Raw genomic sequence first — 22,293 nt, 5'->3', positions numbered from 1 at the left:
CAACTTGTAATTGCACTATCTCTCTAGCTGCCTTCATTGAGCTTTGCGCCGTCATATCTCGATTCAGTATCATATCAAGCTGCCGCCAGACGCGCGATATGCATCAACTCCCTTCTTCAATTGTTCCAGCGTCAAAAATCTACGAGATATATATGGCATCAGCGTTTTCCGTACCCGTCGTCAGATCTCGGCATCGACACTCACATCAAAATCGTGCTACGAGCCGTGACTGACGTGTCAGCATCGTTATTGTCAATACCGTTGCACACGCTCACGTAGGTTGCAATCTCGTCCACGCCGGAACCCATCCTTTGAACATGAACATGGCACCTTCCTTGGCGAATCTGCCGCAGCGACCCGTATGAGCCAGTTCATATCTCGCCGAACTCTGGCCGGGCGCCTACTCACGACTCCCTGATCACGCCGAGCGTACTCGACGTCCCCGCGCCGTGTGCAGTCATGATTCGTGACTTGATAACATCGGCCGGTGAGCAGACAGCTGACGATGACGACGTCAGGAAGTGATCATGATCATAGATCTGCTATCAGATCCGACTCACTAGTCGCCACGGTACCCTGAAGTCCCAACGTCAGTTCAGCGACGCGCTGCTCACCGAGAGTTACTCACCGCGCCCAGAGAGGCAAAGAAGTGCAACACGGGTCCATCCTCCAAAACCTTCAACCTCAGCAGTTCACTCTTGAACCAATCATAGCTGCACAAGACACCTTTGTCAGGGACAAGTCGCATTGAGAAATGCCTCACTCACCTCGCCAGCTGGCTCATGTTCATCAAAATGGAACGGAAAGTGTTCGGTCCCATTCCCCTTGTCCAGCTCGACAATCCTTCTTCGCTCGTCATTCGGTATAGCCCTTGCAAGGAGTTGCGGTAATTATATCTCTCTAGGGAGGAGAAGACTGAGCGATGATCGAAAGTGGAAAATGGAACAGCGGAAAGGACACTCACGAGCGGGTGGTTTCGCCTTATCCGCCTGCATGCGCACCATGAGAGTCTCGAACGGTGTGCCGACAATACCGGCGATACCGCCTGCCATCGAACCTGCAAGTGCCATCTTCCACGCGGGTGTGGGGCCTGGGCCTGAACAGCGAGAACGTGATCAGTACACGCGAGATCGTTACTGGTGAAGAGACAGTAGAATCTCAACATGACTACTCGCCAGTATGAACTTCAGCTTTGGCCCAATCATACGCCGCAAATCTAGTCATCGAATACGTCATCTGTCTCAGCAAAGTCCCAGTAAGTCCATCAAGCAAGCCACGAGCGCCTGCGAAGCGGAAGTGTCAGTGAGACTGAGCTCCCACCAGGAGGAGCTATCGTGTGTTCCACAGCAGGTAGGAGGCGTGGGAGTCGGGGGTGGCAGGCCATGATATGGAGCATACCGTTATTGTGAATTGTCTTGCGAAGACTTTGTATCATGCCTTTATCTCCACTCGTCTGAAGTCTGACCTGTACACGGTATGGATATCAGCAGGTTGCATATCTCAAAACTCTGCTTGTCCCACCAGGGAAGACTCTCGCTTGATCACTCGAGTCAAAGAGATGTGATTCTCAGCTGACTCACCTTGGTCAGATCCAACGGGTGCGTAATGGATGCAGCGATCGAAGCAGCGACACCTACACTCACGTCAGCGGATGTACAAAGATGCCATGACACATTCAGCGGTCTGAAAGATGTAATCTCGAGCAGATTGCTCGAACTCACCGCCCAACCAGAAAGGATACGGCTTCTTGGCCAAACTAATCCCTGCTCCCTCCTTGCTGACGTTGACTTTGGTCATTGACATCTTGGCTCGAAGCGCTTTCTGGCTCTTGAGACGAGCGAGAAGATAGGGTGTTTTGGTGATGATTGAAGGATCTAGGATATGTCGGGGTTACTCGTAGTATGTAGCTTTGGCTTTTGGGCAGATGACTCGGGGGATAGACGAAGGGGTCGCGATCTCGGTCTTGATGATAACTCGAGAGCGGATTCCCTTTTAACGTTGAAGTATCTCGTCGAGCGTAATTATCCCCCCCTCTCTCATGTATCGACTTCGGCTGAGTTCAACTACCTAGCAGAGGTGGTGACGGCGTCACGAGCCACGATCACCCAGATGTATGGCAGACGATTGAAAGGGATCTACACGGAATGTAGAGAGAGAAACAGCACATCATCATCAGCAAAGTAGGGAGTAAGAGACCCCACTCGTCGTGCTCTCCCTCTTTGTTTTCCCCATACTTCCCGAAGCGCATCCACCGCGGCTCAGCGGGCCGTATTCACACTCACCTTGTATCCGTATCCGCTGAACAAGCTGTGTTGAAGTTTGGTGCGGTAAGAACACAAGTGTTCGGAAGAGCTGGTCCGTATCGAACCCGATACGGGATCCATGGTGATGACAAGTCGTGAGATGACGACGGATGCTGATCCTATCATGACACACTTACACACACACACCCCGACCAAAAGTCACCAGACCCACCAATATCACTTTCCCCCAGCTGGTGATCGACCTCCACTCTTTGACCTTCCTTGCAAATGCGGGGAAATGCGGGAAAGATTATGACAGCCGTTACCCGATTACCCGGTATGCAGTCTTACGCTTATCTATGGTTGTGTTGAGGCGACACGATCACAACAGTCCACGCAAAGTGACGACAAACACTCGCATGAGTGAAGACACGCTGTGCATGACATTGTTGCCAAAGCACAATAGACCAAATCAAGCTTCTCGTACTTCTTCTCCTTTTGCTGACCCCCTTTGCTGCCCCTGCACAAACGACCAAAATGTAACCAACCCAACCATATTACCAAATCAGGGTACAATCACACAGAGCTCATCCTCACTGCGCCATTGCACATGCTCACTTGCCACCGGCGACCTTGGATTTGACTGTTGATCAAATGATCAGCTCACTGGCGATGTCTCCAACGGAAACGTCAATATCACTCACTGTCATCCACAACCCCAGGGTCCGCGATAGAGGACAAGTCTCCCAGTTGATCACCCTCGCCCGCGACGATCTTCCTCAAGATTCTTCGCATAATCTTACCAGATCGAGTCTTGGGCAAATCGCTGACGAGGAACTGCGAGGGGTGAATCTTCAGTCTTCAAGTCTGCATACAGGGTGATAGTTCGCACAAATCCACGTACAATCTTCTTGGGCGCTGCAAATGGTCCAATGACCTTCCTGACCTGAATAGCCAACTCCTTGCTGAGATCAGCCTCTTTGGTGCCCTGGAGGTCGAATTCAGGCTTCATGGTAACAAAGGCGTAGACTGCTTGACCGGTGATATCGTCATGCGATCCGACAACGGCGGTTTCAGCTACACCCTTGTGGAGGATAAGAGCCGATTCGACCTCGGCGGTTGACAATCGGTGACCGGAAACGCTGTGAGGGGTCAGCACGGGTCCAGCATCACATCAGAGATCACATGAGAGCTTACTTGATGACATCTACAAGCCATCGTATCGGTCAGCGCCACTCTCCAAGCCGGTATCCCGGATGACTCACCATCAACTCGTCCCTTGATCCACAAGTATCCATCTGAGTCCCTAGCAGCACCATCACCAAAGAAGAAGTAACCAGGGTAAGGCTTCATGTAGGTCTCAAGATACCTCTTGTGGTCCCTAAACACGGTCCTGGCGAGTGACGGCCATGGCTTCTTAGCAACCAGAACACCCTCGACATCGTTACCCTCGAGAACCTTTCCAGTTTGAGGATCGATGATGTCCACGTCCATACCGAAGAACGGGAAAGTGGCAGATCCTGGCTTGGTGCTAATAGCTCCGGGAAGAGGGGTGACGGCAATCGATCCAGTCTCGGTCATCCAATACGTGTCGACAATAGCGCATTGGTTTTTACCCGCAAAGTCGTTGTACCAGTGCCAAGCTTCAGGATTGATGGGTTCGCCGACGGATCCGAGAACTCGGAGGGAAGAAAGATCATGGTTCTTGACGTGCTCTTCGCCCATACGACGGAGAAGTCGGATGGCAGTAGGGGCGGTGTACAGGTGAGTCGCCTTCCACTTGTCAACAAAGTCCCAGTACCTCGAGGCGGTAGGATAGATCGGAGTAGACTCGAACACCGTCGTGGTGACACCATTCAACAGCGGACCGTAGACGATGTAAGTGTGACCAGTGATCCATCCGACATCGGCCATGCAAGCGAATTTGTCATCGGAGTGGACGTCAAATACGTATTTGACCGTGAGGTACGCGCCGAGGAGGTAACCAGCGGTCGAGTGGACAACACCTTTGGGTTTACCCGTAGAACCGGAGGTCTTTTCCACGTTTAGCTAGAGTCACGTTTGGCATGAATGAGGCACAACTCACGTAGAGGATGAAAAGTGGGTCTTCAGATGACATGGGCTCGCAGGGGCAGTACGCGGGAACCTTGGCACACTCCTCGTCCCACCACTTGTCTCGCCCCTTGGTGATGGGGACATCATTGCCGGTTCTTCGGAGGACGAGAACGTGCTCGACAAGTGGGCAGTCCTTGAGGGCAGCATCGACAACTGTAAAGCTTGTGAGCATGGTTCCACCTCGACAGAAGTAAGTCACCCACTAGCCTTGGTAGCGATAGTCTTTCCGCCTCGTCGTCCCTCGCTATCGAAATGTCAGCAATAACACAATTCTCCATAGGATCGCTTGACGCTCACTCAGTGGTGATCAGAACTCTACATTCACAATCGTTCACTCTATCTCTCAAACTCTCCGCGCTGAAACCGGCGAAAACGGCAGAGTGGACGGCACCGACTCGAGCACAAGCCAGGAAAGCAGCGGCTGCTTGCCATGTCATGGGGAGGCTATGCGATCGTTAGCTATGGTTGACCCTGTGCCAAGTGCTAACTTGGTGCGATCGGAAAACTCACTAGACCGACACCGCATCGCCCTTCTTGACGCCCCATGATTTGAGGACATTGGCGACTCTAGAGGTCTCTCGCAAGAGCTCTCCATAAGAGATTTCCCGAGATTCGTCTGCCTCATCCGCCTCGTATATGATGGCGGTCTTGTCGGAGTTGGCGTAGTAGTGACGGTCAAGACAGTTGTACGAAGCGTTCAGTGTTCCTTCGGGGCTAGGCATCCGCAAATCGACTAGTTCAGCTCATGCTTCACCTATGTACAGAGCCACGACTTCTCAAATCCTGGCAGCTCAATACTGGAGAAGAGATGAAGTGGACAACTCACAACCACTGAACATCGCCATCTTCGAATCCACCCGCTCTAACGGTCTTGAAAGGGGTGTACCAATCGAGACATTCCTTCGCCTTTTCAGACCACCACTGATCACTATCGGGACCGACCGTCTTGACCCATTCATTGAGATAAGCTTTGTAGTCCGGCCCAATGTGAGGTTTGGGTCGACCATCTTGACCCTTGAGACGAGGAGGCGGGGCGAACAGGTCCTCGGATTCCGGGACAGAGTCGGGAAGAGGGTGGACGTGATGGACGGAAGCAACGGTTTCGGTAGCTGACATTGTGGTCAGGGTGTGAGCGTGTGCGCTGCAATGGTGGTTCGGATGTGAAGGTGTGTCACGAAGATGAGGACGAGATAGATTAGCTTGGTACTGATCAAGAAGGCATCCCCGGTGGTCGGTAGGCCGGAAGGAATGACCGGAGGAGTTTCAAAGACGGGTGGAGGTGCGGACAGAGGGACTCACCAGCTGGCTGAGACAAGTTTTTTGGGTTCCAATGCTGTCCTTCTCTTTGCAGGAGCTGCTGTTGTACGGTATGCTATGCTTTCGTTGAGCTACAGAAAGAGAGCGGGACGAAGAGCAGCAGTGACAGTGGTGATCGAAAGACGGATGACAGACACCTTCTGTCCCCTTTTACCGACTACTTGATATATATTTCAGCGGATTCAGGAACCCCGTCTCTATGCGTCTGCCCTGTTGTTATTAGCAAAACCGTCCAATAAAACGATAACAACAAGTTACTCGTAATCATTAATTTCTGACCAGCTGATACGATACCGGCGAAATCGGCTAACGTTCCTTACCCGGTAGAGAAGTTCGAATATCCCCAACGTACCAAGTGCAGTGACAGCACCAACGGGGTCATGCTGCATACACCTTTCGCTTCGTGATTGCCGGCTTTCTCTTTCATCCGGATGATCCCCCCTCTGCTGGCAGATGCGAATGCCGCGGGGGCATGGCGGGGGTTGACTCGTATGCTTGTACTTCAGTGTGGTCTATCCTCGTTTCAGTCGCCGAGTAATTCCGTCATTCGAGGTTTGGGTTGGGGGAATCAGTCATCTTTTTCGCTTGGCGGCTGCTTTTCCCCGTCCCTCGAGTACCCGGTTCAGTTTTGGTGAAACAAAGTCCATTGCTATGACCGGTGTTTTCCGACATCAATACCATCTTCTCACGCTTCGACTGTGCGGCATGTCCTCTCACATCTCATCGGTGGCTCTATAACGCTGTTTTATCGACCCGCTGATCTGCATCACACACTTCGTTCAGTAGAGCCCGTACTCGTCCTCTCCCCAATCGTCCTCCGTGATGCTCCGCCATGCAAAGTACAGTGTCACCATCGAGAGACATTCCAGCAACGTGGCTAGGAAGGCGCTGTTGACCTTGCCATTCGAAGCCTGGGACGAAATGTACGGCAGTCAGCCAGAAGCCCCTTGACCCTGAATCGACCGAGAAGCGCGCTCACACTACATATAGGCTGAGAAGCCAAGAAGAAGACGACTTGAGCGGCCGCAAAGAGGATGAAGGACCCCAAATATAAGACTGCTCGCCGTTGCCTGTCAACCGCATGCCTGAGTCGAGAGGCAAGCACATGGTACTCACAAGCAGGCTTGATCTCCCTCAGCTTGCCCATGACGACGTACAACATCACAGTCAGGTACAGCACAGCTGCTCTGAAGCAGATGCCAGATGATCCGTCAGCTTGAACTGGTTGTCCGCTAGCCCTCAACATAGAGACTCACACGGCGGGCCAGATTAAGGTGAGAACAAACAGACCGGTCGCTTTGAGATTCGCCTCGTCTCCTTTCAGAACAAACACCTCAGTCCAGTGGAGGGACGTGTCAAGGGATATGTACAGTGTAGGAATGAAGAATAAGATGGCGACGATAACGAGCGGGACAAGAGCAGCGAATGTACCGTCTCTGTGGTTCAATTCAGTGAATCATATCTTTTGGAGGTAGTAATCACTTCGACCCTGGTTCGATTGACCACAAACTCACTCGACGACTTGCGTGGCGATGAATCCGTTGCCTAACAACAGCGAGAACAGCGCCGCGACGAAAGCCAGATGTGAAGAGCTCAAGATTGCCAGTGCCTTTGACCCTTGCTTCAATAACGAACTCATCGTAACGATCTGCAGGGCTGAGTGGATGCCATAGACGATAAGGAGGAGTCGAAGTTCGATACGACCGACAGCTGCTCTTCGTCTAGAGGTCAGGATAATAAGTACCAGCGCTACAACGACAGAAACAGCCGAAAGGACAATCAGGGCTTAAGAAGGGAGGCCGTCAGCTGTCTATTTTGTAACCGGGTGAAAGACGCTCGAAGGCAGGTAACTGGTGGATGGTGAAAGGGAAAATGATGCAGTACTCGTAAGGTAGACAGTGACTACGGGTTGAGCAACTCACCAATATCGCCTGATGACCCTCTGTGGCCCACCCTACCGATCTCGCAGTTGGCGCCTACCCCTGTGCCAGCGTCGGTGCTAGCAGCAACAACCACAAGATCTTCCGACGTGCTCTGTCCGGTCTGCAAGTGAAAGAACCCATTGATCGTCAGCGAAAGCAGGTCAGGTTGTACTTTGTAGCAGAGGTCGCTCGTGAACAGAATTTTTGCCTTCTCGACTTTGAACCAGAATGGCAGGGATTCGGTAGACAAAGGAGACTCACAATATTGTATTGAGAGAAAAAGTGAGAGGAGCTTGGGAACAGCGTCGTGAGAGACGGATTGTTTTGGTAGAACAATTGAGAGAAGAAGAGGTTACATTGTGGGAGGGGAGTATGTGAGCCTGCCGTAGTGAAACGTTAGCCATGACAGCATGCATTTTCCAGATAGAACTGTGTGGGACGAACAAGATAGGTGGCGAAACGGTGGGGATGCCCTTTGCTGGAGGATCACTGCGACTTACAGATCCAGCGAAACGAGCCGAACGAGTCTGGCATGTTGTGTGACCGGGACGTCCGTAAATGTGTTACGTCGTGTTTTAGTTTTACAACTAAGACAGACGAAACGGAGTCCTAGGTATTCTGCTTGGAGGCGACGTAGGTGACGCCAGAAGACCTCTCGAAGGCTGGCTGTTTGACCTCTACACAGTGATCGATCTGCAAGGACCGTAGCCTGAAGATGTTTCTCGATGCTGGAGCTGGACGGTATCGACTGCAACATGGGTGACCGCAGAGGGTATTCTCGACAAAAACGTGGCAGCACAACTCGAACTTCAATGGCAGATGGAGGATTGTTGTTGTCAAGGATCCTGTGGCTGTGCGCCAGATGGGGGAACGCAAGACTGGGTGAAAACCACAGTGACTACAGACGAGCTGTGATGGTGATGCCGTGTGTCCGTGCGCTTTCTCCAAGTCGTTGCCTTGCTGTTATGTCGATGTTGTATGAACGAAGATCGAGTTCGATGAAAGAGATGACTTGGTAGTGTGATGGCAGATGTCGATTTCCCCCTCGGTAAAGGAGGTGAGAAGTGATACGAAAATTCCGCCCCTTGTCGGCAGGCAGGTCCTGGCAGATGTCTGAAGTAGCTGATGCCGCTGCTGATGCTACCGGTATCGAGGGTGGTTCGACACGATGGATGCTCTAAACGACGTTGGAACACCACTTTCCAATGCTTGAACACAGAAGATAGTCGACATCGATCAGTACGAAAGGGTTGGTAAAAAGATGCAAGCAGTGGACCGGTCAATAGACACAAACGTTGAAGGACCGTCTACTCTGCGGACACCGTAGCAGAAACACACATTCCTTGGAGGTCCGAGCTTCGGATGAGGCACGAGGTTGAAACAGGAGACTACAATCCACATGAGACCTGCATTTTTAAGCATGGTCGTCCATGACGTGGGTCACCAGACGGATGATGCAATCAGCGATACCAGAATATATGGCAAGGTGGATGTGTTGTGTTGTACACCGACCGGGCCTGCGTTCGAAGATATTGAGAACGCAGCTGATCCTATTGCTCTGCGTTTGAGCACATATGAGCCCGGTCAGAGCGTTCTCTCTGCTTGGGTGGACTTTTACTCCTCGATTTGAAACTTGACCATCCTCGAACCGTTATTCGCGTTTCATCAACCATGCAAGACACGTCATATGAAGAGAACACTATGATATTGGATGTCGAAAGCAGAAGCGGAAGCCACTTTCGATTCATCTGTGATAGTTGGACCGCGACGATCAATTCGTCATGCGGGTGTACCATGCTGCCAGCCATTCAACCGCCCCTTCCGAGAACCTATGCGGGACCCTTAGAAACCGAGACATGAACAAGGAGGGAATGTGCAGCGATCAAAGCGCGTCTTCCTTTTTTTCGAGTCGGAGTATCCTGAACTGTAAGCTGGACGCGCGTGGAGAGAGAAAAGGGCAGAGAGAGAGAGAAAACAGACGGCGGAATTATAATGGATAATTTGGGAACCGACGCGTTAACGAGATGAAACGCTCTTTTCTTTTTATTTCTTTTTTTCTTTTCTCTGCGCACCGGTCAAGAACAAGACGTGTTCCCCCCTCGGATGGAACATGTAGACACAAACCCGTAATGTTGTCAGTAGTGACCACCAGGGAGGGGGAGAGGGGCGTTCGTACGGGGGCGGTCGATGATGATTTACTGTCCTTGATTGCACTGCTGTAGTGCGGACTACGGCAAAGGGTTTTCTTTTTCTTTCTTTTTTGTTTTAGGAAAAACAAAGCGCGTATGATATGGTTCATCCGATGTGAATTCAAAGAGAAAGCCAAGCACTACCTGTGTGCATATCAGCTCCTTGGTCCAGAATCCACGCATTCAGATCTTCTCCAGCTCCCAGACGCCATCGACGCCAACCCGACTCACGTATCACCACCACTGGGGGGGACATTCAAAGGCAGGACCTTCTCATATCTCACCTTCTCTTCTCTTCTTTCAACATTGCTTCTCTCAAACCATCCATCCTCATTTCCCATCCTTCGATTCGTTGAAGTCTCTGAATCACACCGACAGGCTCGAGAAAGTCTCTCTTCTCCCCCCCCTAAGCCTTCTGTGTATTCGCCTCCGACCCTTGCCTCCTCAAACGCGAATCCACACACACACACACACCGCTCTTCCGCACTGCACCGTTCGCCTCAGACAAAAGCGAATCACGACGATCTCTCTCTCTCCAAAACCCCCTTTATAGTAACTGAATTAATCCAAGGTGTGTTTCATCTATCCTCTTTCTTCTCTATTCTTCTGCATCACCCGTACATTCTTCACTTTCCGACTCCCTCGACCAAGTCCTTCTCCAACACCCCTTGGACTCGTCCACCTCATACATCCGACCACCTGCCGCATAACGTCTATCTCCCCCTCACGTAACGCGTCCATAACGATCTATCTATCACTCAACGTTCTCATCGGTCTCTCGCTAACGCCCACGTCCATCTTCACGACCACAGTTACGACCGACGTTCGTTTACCCACCTAAAAGACCTTTATTTGATTAGTCACACCGAGTCTGGCACTCGAGAGAAAACAACAATCAATCATGTCCTCTATCATCTACACCACCGCACTTCTCTCCCTTTTCTCCTTCCTCCCCTCAGTGTTCGCCGCTGCCCCTTCAGCAGGAACAACGTACGTTGTTTCCCCTACCGGCAACACCGACCTCTGTATCGCTCCCAAGAACAATTGGGAGGGCTCCCATCTCGTTCTCAAGGACTGTGACGAGGATGACACAGCATGGGAATGGACCGGATCTCAGTTCAAGAACACGGCGACGGACCTCTGTGTCGATATGACCGATGGTGGAAGATGGTCGGGGAACAAGATGCAAGTTTGGGGATGTTTCGATTACAATACCAACCAACAGTACTCTACGGACGGAGCGATGATCCACTGGGACAACTTCTGCTGGGACTTGACGGACGGAAAACACGAGGAAGGGACGGTCGTGCAGATTTGGAGCTGTTACTCATGGAACACCAATCAGCAATGGACTTTTACCGAGGTGGAGGAGGTTGATGACTGCGACTCGGGTAAGTCTTCATGGTGTTCCATATGGTGTCCACATCTCACGGTTGGCTAATCTCACTATCAGACTCGACCACGGATACTCCCGTCGCGTTGGGCAGTGCCGCGATCACCTCTTTTACTGCCACCGACGTTGCAACCCTGACTGCTTCTGACTCCCTCACCGCTACTGCCTCAGTGACCGACAGTCTCCTTGGCGAGGGCTTGTGGGTCACGAATGGAGGAGCCAGCGAGTACACGCGTCACAAGCACCACACTTCTACCACATCCGCCGCTCAGTCACAATCCACTAGCACCGATGCTTGGGCGAATGCCACATTGTCTGAGTCTTTGATCAACGCCACTGCATCTGTGACCACGGCATTCGGCACCGCCACGGCGACAGCGACCAACTCTGCCTCGACTGCCGTTGCTACCCCAGTGTCTACTGGCGCCGCCACCTCCTCCGGCTACCTTCAAACATCTGGTAACAAGGTCGTCGACTCCAGCGGTAACACCGTCGTGCTTCGGGGTACCAACATCGGTGGTTGGCTCGTCTGGGAAGATTGGATGTGTGGTATCACTGACAACCAGTCCCCCGACCGATTCCCCATGACCACTCTCACCAATCGATTCGGTAACGACAAGGCTATGACTCTCTGGGAGACTTGGATCAGCAACTGGCTCACCGAGACCGACTTCGACTACCTTCAGGAGATTGGTTTCAACGTTATTCGACTCCCCTTCTCGTTCCGAAGTGTCCAGAACGCCGATGGCTCATGGAGGGATGACGCTTTCAAGCACATGGACTGGGCCGTTGCTCAAGCCAAAGCTCGAGGTATCTACGTCATCATCGACTTCCACATCTGGGCCGGCCAGGAGGCTTCGTACTCTGCCATCTCCGAGAACACCGACGACGGTGCTAGTCAACGTGCTGCTGCAGGGGAGATCTGGAAGAAGGTCGCCGCCCACTACCTCGGCGAGTCAATCATTTTCGGTTTCGACATCATCAATGAGCCCACTGGCAGTTGGGGCGACAAGCTGCAACAGGATCTCTACAATGCGGTCAGGTCGGTCGATGCGAACAGAATCATCATTCACGAAAGTATCAGCACCAACCCGGCCAACTACGGATGGACCAACGTCGTCTACTCAATTCACGAGTACAACATGATGGGATCAGACTTGGGCAGCAACAAGCAGCAATGGGCTAGCGGTGTCCAAGCCTACATCGACATGTGGAGCGGTTACAACATTCCTACGTTACTAGGAGAATTCATGGCCGACGGCGACACTTTGTCCTACATCATCGACCAAGCCAACTCACAGGGTTTGTCATGGCTCACTTGGGCTCACTCTACCGTCAACATGGGTCGATGGGGTCTCTGGAACCACGGTGACTCTATGCGTGTTAGCGTCGACAGCGACAGTTTCGAGTCCATCCAGTCTGCGTGGTCCAACATGCCATCTGTCCAGAAGTCGAACATCATTTACGACCAACTCAAGGCAGGCGCTGGCGGATCTACCAACGTGAAGCGTGACGTCTCCACACCCACCAACGTCAACTCTCCCCGGGCCGATCGTACCAAACGACTCGTCACTGCTCGACACGGTGGTCGATCAAGAAGAAATGCCGCTCACGGAAACGTCAAAGGTGTCTCCTTCTAAACGCGCATCAATATATCCTCTCATTCCGCACACCACACACATGATCATCTCCTCATTTTTTTTCATTCTAGGTTGGGTATAGGTTCTTTTGCATCTGGGTTTGCGAGGTCGAATCTCGACTTTTTGTAGTTACTTTCTATCGTCATCGATAGGCTTATCTCATGTGTCTGCTCAGCGAGCAGACCATCAGACTGTTCGTCAAGGTGCTGATTCCCCCTTGACGCTTGTGATCGTGTTGATCGCGAAACAACCATCTTTGAGAGGATCATTGCGTGGCGATGCTTCTTGCAGTCCAAGCAGAAACCTGGAGGGTTATGTTCTGCCATTCGGGGTTTATATCTGGGTTCGTCTCTGTTGATCGGAAGATGACCGATATATATATATATAAATGTAGTGTACTGTTGCTGTGCGATGTATACATGCCTCCCCTCCCTTGCGATTGCGTACTTCTTGAGACAGCTGCACGGCTGCATGTGTGCCAGCGTAGCTGCTAGCTGACTGGATTGTTCGAGATCGCAAGCCGTGTACACTTTGCAGACCCCTGGTATTCTGCTTATACGGTTGTGTATGCTGTGTGAAAGCGGACGAGATGGAACTGATTTGATAACGGGTGTTGAGCCGCGCTGATAGCGTATAGATAACTTGATCCTGTTTTGTTGTACGCGGTCAACTTTGAAATCATGTACAAGTCGAAAGAGCGAACAGCGCGTCTTCTGCCAAGATACAGATGACGGTCAGAAGGGGAGTTTGATATCTTCCTTTGAATCAAAGCGGGCTTTGTCTTTCTCTCTGTTTGAGTGTCACTGGCCTTAAGGACATATACATAGCTGTCGGGACTGAGGGAAAGACCCTACCGTTCAGTTGTTATCCTTGTCTTCACACCACTTTAACATCAACATTCTCGTGAATCAAGACGAGATGCTCCGTTCCGTATCAGCGAGACGTCTCTCCACCTTTCCCCACACACCTTCGCCCTCTCTGAGACTCCTCTCAACACGAGCACAGAGAGTTCTCAGTGCCCTCGACCTTCCGACAGATACGTCTTCGCCCATATCCGGTGTGTTCGATGGACAGTGGAGGGGTTCGGGCGACGAGTTAGTCTCGAGGTGTCCGGCCACGGGGGAGATTCTGGGTAGGATCAAGACTGTGAGTGGGATCTCTATTCTCCCATGGTCCGACCAGATCCTTCACATCGGTGAACTTGATGAGTAACATCGCCTTGTTGAGATCGTGTTCGATCTCCAACATGCGCGGATAGGCAATCTGCCAAATCCAATCCGGTATCCCCTCACTCGTTTCTTCTTAACTGACTTCATACTCCCTCCCACTCTACAGGCAACGATGTCCGAAACCCGCGAAGCCATCTCCGCCTCGGTGGCGGCCTCCCGTATGATTCGCCAGATGCCTGCTCCGAAACGTGGCGAAGTGGTCCGGCAGATGCGTCAGGCGCTCGAATCGAAAGTGGGGGAGTTGGGTGATCTGATCAGTCTTGAGATGGGGAAGATCAAGAGTGAAGGGAAGGGAGAGGTTCAGGAATTCATCGACTGTGTGAGTGGGATCGTTCGAAAAGCCGGATGATAGACGTCTGTCTGGTCAATCATCAGATCTACAGGGGTGTTGCTCGATCAGAGACAAGGCGCGCTGAACACGGCGATCTGCAGTGCGACCTTGCAACCGGCCTCTCGAGAACGATGAGTGGACGGGTGTTGCCCAGCGAGAGACCCGAACATGTCATCTACGAAAGTAAGTGAGACAGTCAAACAGGATGCGAGAATACGGGACTGACCTCACGTAGTTCCCAATCCTCTCGGAGTGGTTGGCATTTTGTCAGCATTCAACTTCCCAGTAAGTGATACTCAGACTCAATCTCAGAAAGTGCTGATATCTGATACCTAGGTGGCTGTCTACGTGAGTCCGCATCCGTATTAGTATATCCAGCTTATCAACAGATCGTACGGGTGAAATATCTGTAGGGATGGTGAGTGAGAACGAACAATACGTTGGGAGTGGGACTTGGCAGCTAATCAGACACATCACCAGGAACCTCACCATCGCGCTCGCTACTGGGAACTCAACCATATGGAAACCCGCACCTTCCACACCACTGTATGTGCCCATACTGTTGTTCGATGATGAACAATGGCTAATGCGCGTCATTGATTCAGCACGTCCATCGCTGTCACTCGACTTCTCCAACCAGTCCTGGAGAAGAACGGTCTGCCAGGAGCCGTTGCTGCTCTCGTGTGTGGTGGAGTAGATGTTGGCAAGACGCTTGTTGCCAGCGAGGACGTGCCATTAGGTAAGCGACCGCGCTAGTGACCACGGGTTTGGCATCGCTGATCGGTGAAGTGAGCTTCACTGGTAGTGAAAAGATCGGGAAGGAGGTTGGAAAGGCTGTGCAGGACAGGTTTGGCAAGGTCAGTGGTCGCATTACAGAATCTTTCTCTATATATAGCTGATGTCGCCCCACAGAGCATTCTCGAGCTAGGAGGTAATAATGGTGAATGTCACACAGCGCATTATCAAGCAGTACATGCTGATTGTTCCAGCCGTCATCGTCGACGCGGATGCCGACTTGTCTCTTGCGCTTCAAGGTGTGCTCTTCGCTGCTGTTGGGACTGCGTGAGTCTTATCCTCATGTCACGCTTCCTCTCGATCTGAACACATCTTATCGCCAGCGGCCAACGCTGCACTTCCACCCGTCGATTGCTCTTACACAAATCCATATCCAAAGAGTTCCTCTCTCGATTACTACCAATATACGATGCTGCGCAACATGAGCCTCACCTCATCGTCGGCGATCCCCTTGAGCCCTCCTCATTGATTGGGCCGATGCACAATGTCGCTGCTGTCGAAAAGTACGAAGCGACCTTGAAAGCAGTGACTTCACGAGGAGGCGAGATCCTCACAAAGCGATCCGGCCGAATCACAGACGGAAAAAAAGCTCTTGCAGGTGGTAACTGGGTCTGGCCAACTGTTGTCAAACCAAAGAAGGACGATCCATGCTGGAAAGAGGAGGTCTTCGCGCCAATCTTGTATGTGGCAGAGTTTGAGACTCTAGAAGAGGCGATCGAGTGAGTCTAGTCAACTGTTGGAAACACCTGCCGTAGTAGTCGCAACTCAGCTGATATGTACCGATATCTAAAACAGATTGAACAACTCGGTCCCTCAAGGATTATCGAGTTCGCTCTTCACCACTTCCGTCCAGAACATGGGCAAGTGGCTTGGACCCGAAGGTTCCGATTGTGGCATTGTCAACGTGAGTCAGCTGGTCGCCTCAAGATGCTCATGGGCCGACCTGACCAATCCCTTTCAGATCAACGTCGGTACAAGTGGCGCCGAGATCGGTGCTGGTTTCGGCGGTAACAAGTCGACTGTGAGCCGTTCATGCCATGTAGTGGCACTGATGTGTGCGGTGTGCTGACATTTCGGTCCTATAGGGATGGGGCAGGGAATCTGGCGGCGATGCTTGGAAGCAGTATGTCAGATGGTCAGCTGCTACTGTCAACTATTCGAACAAGTTACCGTTGGCTCAAGGCGTCAATTTTGGCGTGAGCACATGGAGTGGATGGTAGAAGGGTGTGGTCGATGTCTAGGCATCGTCTGACAGGACATGATTCACGAGAGAGTGGCTTGTGACAGGTGGTATGTCGCGTGGTCGTGGATCTTCAGCACAACTGTACTATCATGCATATACTTGATCATCATTCTTTCGCTTACTCGACGATTTCCCACCCCAACTTCTTCCCTGCCCAAAAGGGCATCACCTCCACCCCGTCTCCCTTGAATGTGCCTTTGACCAGGCCGTCGTCTCCCTTTGTTCTTCTCAGCCTGAGTTGTTGACCGTCTTTCGGCGGAATGCCATAAAACCTTCTCCCATTTCCACTGACGAAGCTTTCCAGTTTGTCCAGAGCGCCGAAACTCTCCAGAAGGGTGGCTACGAGGGGTATCAAGATGGGACTTGTGTAAACACCCGCCGCACAAGCAGAGACGTGTCCGTCTTCCGCCATGATCCCCGGTGATTTGCTACTCAATGGATGGGGGGCTGAATCGCTCCCCAAAAAGAATTTCGGGTTTCCACTGGATACCGCTTCCTGGAGGGCTTTCCTATCTTTAGGCTCTTTCGCCAGAGGTTTGCAATAATGATGAGGTTGAGGCGCGACCTCGTCGATGGTCAGGTGGAGATGGTGGGCGGTGATGGAACATGCCACGTTGGATGGGAGGGAAGTGACGGTCGAGATGGCAGAAGAGGTCGTGGCGTGTTCGAGGACGATGCTGAGTTTGGGGAAGTCTTTGGCGAGTTTCTCGAGATGTGCGAGGAAATGTACTTCGGCGTTGAGGATGGAGATGTTCTGGAGGAGGAGAGTCAACAGTCAGCCAGGACTCAAGTGGATGACTGACTGGAAAGGGGGGAGAAAGCAAGCAGCATGACAAACGACCGACAGACCACCAAAGTCCACCGCCTGCTGTGCAGACCCGCTGATCACCGGGGCTATGATCCCTCACTCACCTTCTCAGCATCGCTCGGCACCTCTCCATGGAGATTCAGGACCATCCCCTCCTCCTCCATAGCCTTGAAGACGGGATAGTAGACACCGTAATCCTCGATACCGGAGTTGGAGTTGGTGGTCACACCTCGAGGATACGACTTGACCCCTATCAGCAGAAAGGACGTTTGAGTCAGCTCGATATGCTTGTTATTCTCAGAGTTGGACAACAGACGTCGCTCCTTGCTAAATGATGAGCGTTCTTGTCGGAGCAGTCCAGCCTGAATTCCCCTCCCGATCCTCTGCACCTGAACGTGACTCGTTTATGCGTCTCACAAGGCGACCCCGCTAGACCATGTCACCGAATCATTGATCGTCTGCCAGCCTCCGAGGGTCCATCCCTCTACCGCCGCCTCACAATCCTCAATACACCGAGTGCTAGCTAGCCTCGTGTGACCAGAACCTGAATCAACCGACCCAGAACTCACCTCTGATCCCCGCCTTTGCAGCTCTCCTAATCTCATCAGGCGTGACGTCCGGATGTAAATACAGTGTCATGAGCCACTCGACCGAGGGGTCAATGCGTTCCAGCTCGGCTTTGTATGCCAGCACAGCCTGGGTGGAAGTGAGCGGCGGGACAAGGTTGGGCTATGTGATATGAATGAAACAAGATATCAGCCTTCTTCGTCCAAATTTGGGAGACAGATTGCGAGCCCTGCCAGACGACGAAGAGAAGACGACCGACCATGACGTATGCTGTCCTCACACCTCCTTTGGCGACTTGAGCCGTCACCAGCTCGCACATCTTCCCTTGTCGAACATGGACGTGGAAGCTGTGTCGGTGAGTGGTGGCGTGATCAGCAACGTGGTCGTCAACGAGTCGAATGGAGGAGCGAGGATGAGCAAGGCGACCAGGCATGTAAGGGCGATAGCCCATTCGATGTGACTCGAAATACAAGTCAGATGATATGAAACGACCTACTCTGCAGGTGCGGGGAGGATGATTTCGTCTGACATCTTGGGACTGACGTCGTTGGCACAGTGTAGCTTATGAAGGACGTCTGAACTCGTCAAGAGGTGACAAGAGGCGTCAAAAAGTTGGGACGCTATCATGTAGAGCGAGTTGGGCGGACATGTCCGTGGCGTGGCGTGGCGAAACCTGAATCATGAACGAAACGATTAGGCCCAAAGTGAAGATATCTTCTGCATTTGATCGACAGCTCAAGAGCGAAGGAATATTTCTACTGATATCTAGATCAACTCCACACCCCACCTTTTCTCCGCCGCCATCTCCATATCCTGACGACCTTACTCCCTCGTCCGGCCTCCCAATCGATCCCTCCGACCCCTTCTCCTCTTTTCGTCCTTTCCCATATCTTTGACATCGGCCATTTGCCGCCAGTTGCAGACTTGTGCAGCGTCATATCTGTTTCCGGCGTCAACGACGCCAAAAGGCCTTCTACAGCTACTCTCGCGCTCCCTACGCAGCCTTCCAATAAGGGGATACCGGGGTACGCGTATGACCCGACTAGATAAACGAGCGCATTCCGTGAACACGGTCGCAGATCGTTCAATGTATCAGTGGGCCGCTTCAGCGGTAGAGCTCTATGGACGGTCAGTAGTCAGTACCCATAGATCAGTGAGGAAAGGTAGGAGACCAGACGGTTAAGGTTGTCGGACGCACCGCTCAAGGTTTGATATACCCAAAATCCTCTCGGGATCAAGCGCTACCACCGGATTCGTAGTCTGCAGAACGGATTCCGCGTCGCCTTTCGGAGACGGCATGATCTGCGTTGCCATGGTATATATCCCCTTGGATGGGGGAAAGAAAGGAGTAGCCGGCTTCTCTGAGGGAGGGCTATCGCTCAATGTGATTGATGATGGCGACTTTGGTGGTGTGGACGACGATGGAACAGAGGGAAGGAAAAGGTTGATCGGCCTTTGGTCGGGTTCCGCAGGGAGTATCGAAGTATCTCTATGTGTAATGACGATGGTCTCCTGCAAGTTGAGGTCAATACAAGTATTACGTTACTCTTGCGCTACTCATGTAGACAGTGCTAAGTCGTCAAACCATTTGACTCACTCTATACTGCACCTGTTCCAGCGCGGCTCTTATCTTCCCAACTCTGACCTTCTCCTTCTCCTCTCCCCAATCTTTCAAGCTTGCTTCGAGACCGCGCAACAGAGTCTTTGCCACACTAGCCTGAGTTGCCAATACGACTTTGTCAACTCTCAGCCCTTCTTCTTCCCGGTCACCAGTCCGTAATGTCACTCTCACTCCTCCACCTATCGCATATTCGAGTCCTGTGATTTCCGTATTCAGTCGGACGTGTCCGTCTCCTTGCCCCCTTATAGGAGCCGAGAGTGATCTGGCCACGTCTGCGGCTGAGAACCCATTGGCGAAGTGATAATGGTCTGTCCCCAGCGTCGAGTGAACGTACTCGAGCAGTACTCGTGCGGGGAGCGAATAGACGTCGGACGACGTCATAGTCCCTACCGCGGAGAAAAGAGGGAGGACGATTGTATCGATGAATGATCTGAAAATATCACCGAGGGGCGTCCACGGCGAGTAACCTATTATGGGGATAGTGATTGGTCTCGAGAGAAAGGTCGTGAGATGGTCTGTGAAATCACCCAGAGTGAGATTAGGAGAGGATAGCGGTGATGGGAGGAAATCGTGCCATGCCATGAACGAGAGTGCTATCAGGAGGATGTAACACAGTGCGGTGCCGAGAAACGTGCCGATAGCGCGAACGAAAGCGAACGGCGAGGTGTAGGCGGACGACGGAAGAGAGGGTATGGAATAGCCTGAGGAGCCTGAGTGAATGAAATATGTCGACAAGGATGGAGAAGTGAAAGAATAGGCGTAATTCGTCGGTTTGACCGGGATACCAAGGTGCATGTACAAGGACAATAGCAAGGGGTAGTAACCTGTTCACCACACAGATTGTCAGTTATCTGAGACATCCGACACAAGGATACATGTCCGCATACCGCCTTGAAAACCCCGCATCGGCACATCAACGACCCATTTTGCGCCGTCGCTTTTCACAGTTGCCGACTTGGTCACCTCTTCACTTGTCTCACCATTCGACGGTGTGACAACCACGGACTCTGCGTGAAAGCCGACTTTGGATGACTGCAATTGATCAGCTTGAGGTGACACCGACATCGCACGAAAGTGGCTCGCTCACCTTCTCTACCAGCCACACTTCTACCCCTTCTCGTCGAAGAAGATAGGCAGTGGTCAGTCCCGCCAGACCTGAACCTATCACTGCTACTCTCATCTCCCTCGGCCCTATACACACACAATCACGATTATTATGATGGTATTTCACGCTTCTGTGCGCTTCTGATAAAGATAGCGATAGCGATCAAAGGGACATGGGACACGCCGTGGCTCGAATGGACGCAGCTGCTGCACCACTCAACTCCCCCGACCATGTTATTGCGTCCCTAACTTCTCGTCATGGAAAAGGGACCATTTTACGCAGCCAGAGATCCTTACGTGTTTCCGCCAGACCGATAAGCTTAACGATACCAGCTCACGAGCACTACTACTGGCATATCGACACTACTCGTACTCCTGCTGGTTGCTACAGACTCGCCTTTGCCGTGGCTTGCTACGTCTTCACCTCTGTTGTCGCAAAGCTTGTGGCTAGACACACCTTGAGCCTGTCGTTTCGTTCGGTCGTACGCTTGGACCAGGTAAAACGAGTCATACCACTTTGTCTCCGTCGCAAGACCTTCTCTTCCGCTTTAACCGGACATCGACCGAGCACACGACGCGTCAAGTGGTTGTGAGTGGCCTGCTTGTCCATCGATGTCACAGTCTCCAAGCACGCTGCATGCGGATTGCTACACGTCGTCATCACTTGGCGTCGCATCTCAAGTGTCATCATCAAACGACTTCGGTCCGGAAGAAACCGTGAGCCGAGAACCATACCGTCTACAGACGATTAGACCGCGAGTGTGTGCGTGTCTGTGCACGACCTTCTCCGCCGGTACCCGGCGACCTCTGTGAAACCAAATCAATCATATAAGATTGCTGGAGCAATTAATCTATTGGAGGCGGGGGTTTCTAACGCGGGACTGGCAGTATCGACTAGTGCTTCAGCGATAATCTAATTAGGTTCATTATCAATTAGGCACGTGGGGCGGCATCAGAACTGGAAGCAGATTTCTGTTCTTCTCCCGAAGGCTAATCTCAGAAGCACAGCCCTGCGCTGGTACCTTTTTCGCTGCAAAAATCCTCGATCGTCACGGTGGGGGTTCTCGATCGCCAGAGGTACTCCTTCACAGGCGCTGCATCGCAGAATGGATTGAATGCCCGTATTTGACACCAAGGCATCTAAAATAGCAGCAGATCAACCGAAAACAGACGGAAAACCAAGTTGTGTGACCCGAAAGGAGAAGACCCTCGTCTGCTTTCGGATCTGGTCTCGACACAATCAGCGAATTGAACATGATAGAACATGGTAGACACACTTGACCTCATCGGTGAGTTCGGCGATGGGGCATCTTTCTGGGGCAACATTTCGCCTAGAAGTGGGTTTCATGGCTCGTCTAGCTTGCCAAAAGGGAATGTTCCTTAGAACGGATACATAACCCCCGGGACATTACCGAATAGTGGTTGAAGGGGTATTTATCACCCCGACTGGATAGGTGTTATGGGTGCTATATGTCGTAAACTGTAAACGGCATTTGTCTCGGAACGTTTTTCGTGTAGGTCCGCAGCCATGTCGAGTGGGAGGGGGCAAACGGAAGAGCTATTTGAATTGGATTTCATTTTTATTTTATTTATCCATTATTGATGCGATTCAAAGGCCGATGATAGGTTCTTTGTTTAATAATCAGCTGGGTACACTGTGTTTGTTTGTTTGTGTTTTTTTTTTCTCCCCCTCCCTCCCCTCACCCTGAACCTTGTAATTCCCTTCAAGGGCTTCTTGTCACTGAAGATCGAATATTGGTTATGCGACACTGCATT

The 22,293-nt window shown here is 51.9% G+C and overlaps 7 protein-coding genes across 7 annotated transcripts; 2 read left to right on the top strand and 5 right to left on the bottom strand.

Annotated features, from left to right (window-relative positions):
- Window positions 1–69: 69 nt before the first annotated feature.
- Window positions 70–1,803, bottom strand: IAR55_004303 (uncharacterized protein; the record flags this gene model as incomplete). The annotated part of the gene is made up of 12 exons (XM_066947402.1): window positions 70–139; window positions 205–216; window positions 276–344; window positions 409–499; window positions 561–576; window positions 629–713; window positions 768–900; window positions 965–1,096; window positions 1,176–1,283; window positions 1,399–1,465; window positions 1,581–1,633; window positions 1,722–1,803. The coding sequence occupies 12 exons, from the start codon at window positions 1,801–1,803 to the stop codon at window positions 70–72; spliced, it is 918 nt and encodes a 305-aa protein (XP_066801816.1).
- Window positions 1,804–2,857: 1,054 nt separating this feature from the next.
- On the bottom strand, window positions 2,858–5,474 carry IAR55_004302 (acetyl-coenzyme A synthetase; the record flags this gene model as incomplete). The annotated part of the gene is made up of 9 exons (XM_066947401.1): window positions 2,858–2,886; window positions 2,948–3,080; window positions 3,148–3,385; window positions 3,505–4,277; window positions 4,330–4,511; window positions 4,562–4,602; window positions 4,656–4,802; window positions 4,869–5,072; window positions 5,185–5,474. The coding sequence occupies 9 exons, from the start codon at window positions 5,472–5,474 to the stop codon at window positions 2,858–2,860; spliced, it is 2,037 nt and encodes a 678-aa protein (XP_066801815.1).
- Window positions 5,475–6,454: 980 nt separating this feature from the next.
- IAR55_004301 (uncharacterized protein) lies at window positions 6,455–8,131 on the bottom strand (the record flags this gene model as incomplete). Its single annotated transcript, XM_066947400.1, has 8 exons — window positions 6,455–6,586; window positions 6,655–6,731; window positions 6,792–6,862; window positions 6,932–7,111; window positions 7,190–7,460; window positions 7,598–7,718; window positions 7,859–7,977; window positions 8,098–8,131. The coding sequence occupies 8 exons, from the start codon at window positions 8,129–8,131 to the stop codon at window positions 6,455–6,457; spliced, it is 1,005 nt and encodes a 334-aa protein (XP_066801814.1).
- Window positions 8,132–10,687: 2,556 nt separating this feature from the next.
- IAR55_004300 (uncharacterized protein) lies at window positions 10,688–12,819 on the top strand (the record flags this gene model as incomplete). The annotated part of the gene is made up of 2 exons (XM_066947399.1): window positions 10,688–11,177; window positions 11,240–12,819. The coding sequence occupies 2 exons, from the start codon at window positions 10,688–10,690 to the stop codon at window positions 12,817–12,819; spliced, it is 2,070 nt and encodes a 689-aa protein (XP_066801813.1).
- A 918-nt stretch (window positions 12,820–13,737) lies between these two features.
- IAR55_004299 (uncharacterized protein) lies at window positions 13,738–16,394 on the top strand (the record flags this gene model as incomplete). Its single annotated transcript, XM_066947398.1, has 14 exons — window positions 13,738–13,965; window positions 14,155–14,367; window positions 14,481–14,562; window positions 14,615–14,664; window positions 14,716–14,727; window positions 14,840–14,925; window positions 14,985–15,118; window positions 15,169–15,236; window positions 15,292–15,319; window positions 15,369–15,441; window positions 15,498–15,893; window positions 15,970–16,078; window positions 16,136–16,195; window positions 16,260–16,394. 14 exons carry the CDS (start codon window positions 13,738–13,740, stop codon window positions 16,392–16,394), a joined length of 1,674 nt encoding a protein of 557 aa, XP_066801812.1.
- Window positions 16,395–16,535: 141 nt separating this feature from the next.
- IAR55_004298 (dihydroorotase, homodimeric type) lies at window positions 16,536–18,323 on the bottom strand (the record flags this gene model as incomplete). The annotated part of the gene is made up of 5 exons (XM_066947397.1): window positions 16,536–17,171; window positions 17,330–17,475; window positions 17,795–17,954; window positions 18,052–18,139; window positions 18,289–18,323. 5 exons carry the CDS (start codon window positions 18,321–18,323, stop codon window positions 16,536–16,538), a joined length of 1,065 nt encoding a protein of 354 aa, XP_066801811.1.
- A 239-nt stretch (window positions 18,324–18,562) lies between these two features.
- Window positions 18,563–20,593, bottom strand: IAR55_004297 (uncharacterized protein; the record flags this gene model as incomplete). Its single annotated transcript, XM_066947396.1, has 5 exons — window positions 18,563–18,911; window positions 18,991–19,304; window positions 19,390–20,237; window positions 20,301–20,445; window positions 20,501–20,593. 5 exons carry the CDS (start codon window positions 20,591–20,593, stop codon window positions 18,563–18,565), a joined length of 1,749 nt encoding a protein of 582 aa, XP_066801810.1.
- Between the last annotated feature and the right edge of the window lie 1,700 nt (window positions 20,594–22,293).

Source organism: Kwoniella newhampshirensis, chromosome 8, assembly GCF_039105145.1.
Source record: "Kwoniella newhampshirensis strain CBS 13917 chromosome 8, whole genome shotgun sequence".
Lineage (NCBI taxonomy): Eukaryota > Fungi > Basidiomycota > Tremellomycetes > Tremellales > Cryptococcaceae > Kwoniella > Kwoniella newhampshirensis.
The sequence above is the reverse complement of the archived record's forward strand: the minus strand, read 5'-3'. Positions and strand labels throughout refer to the sequence as shown.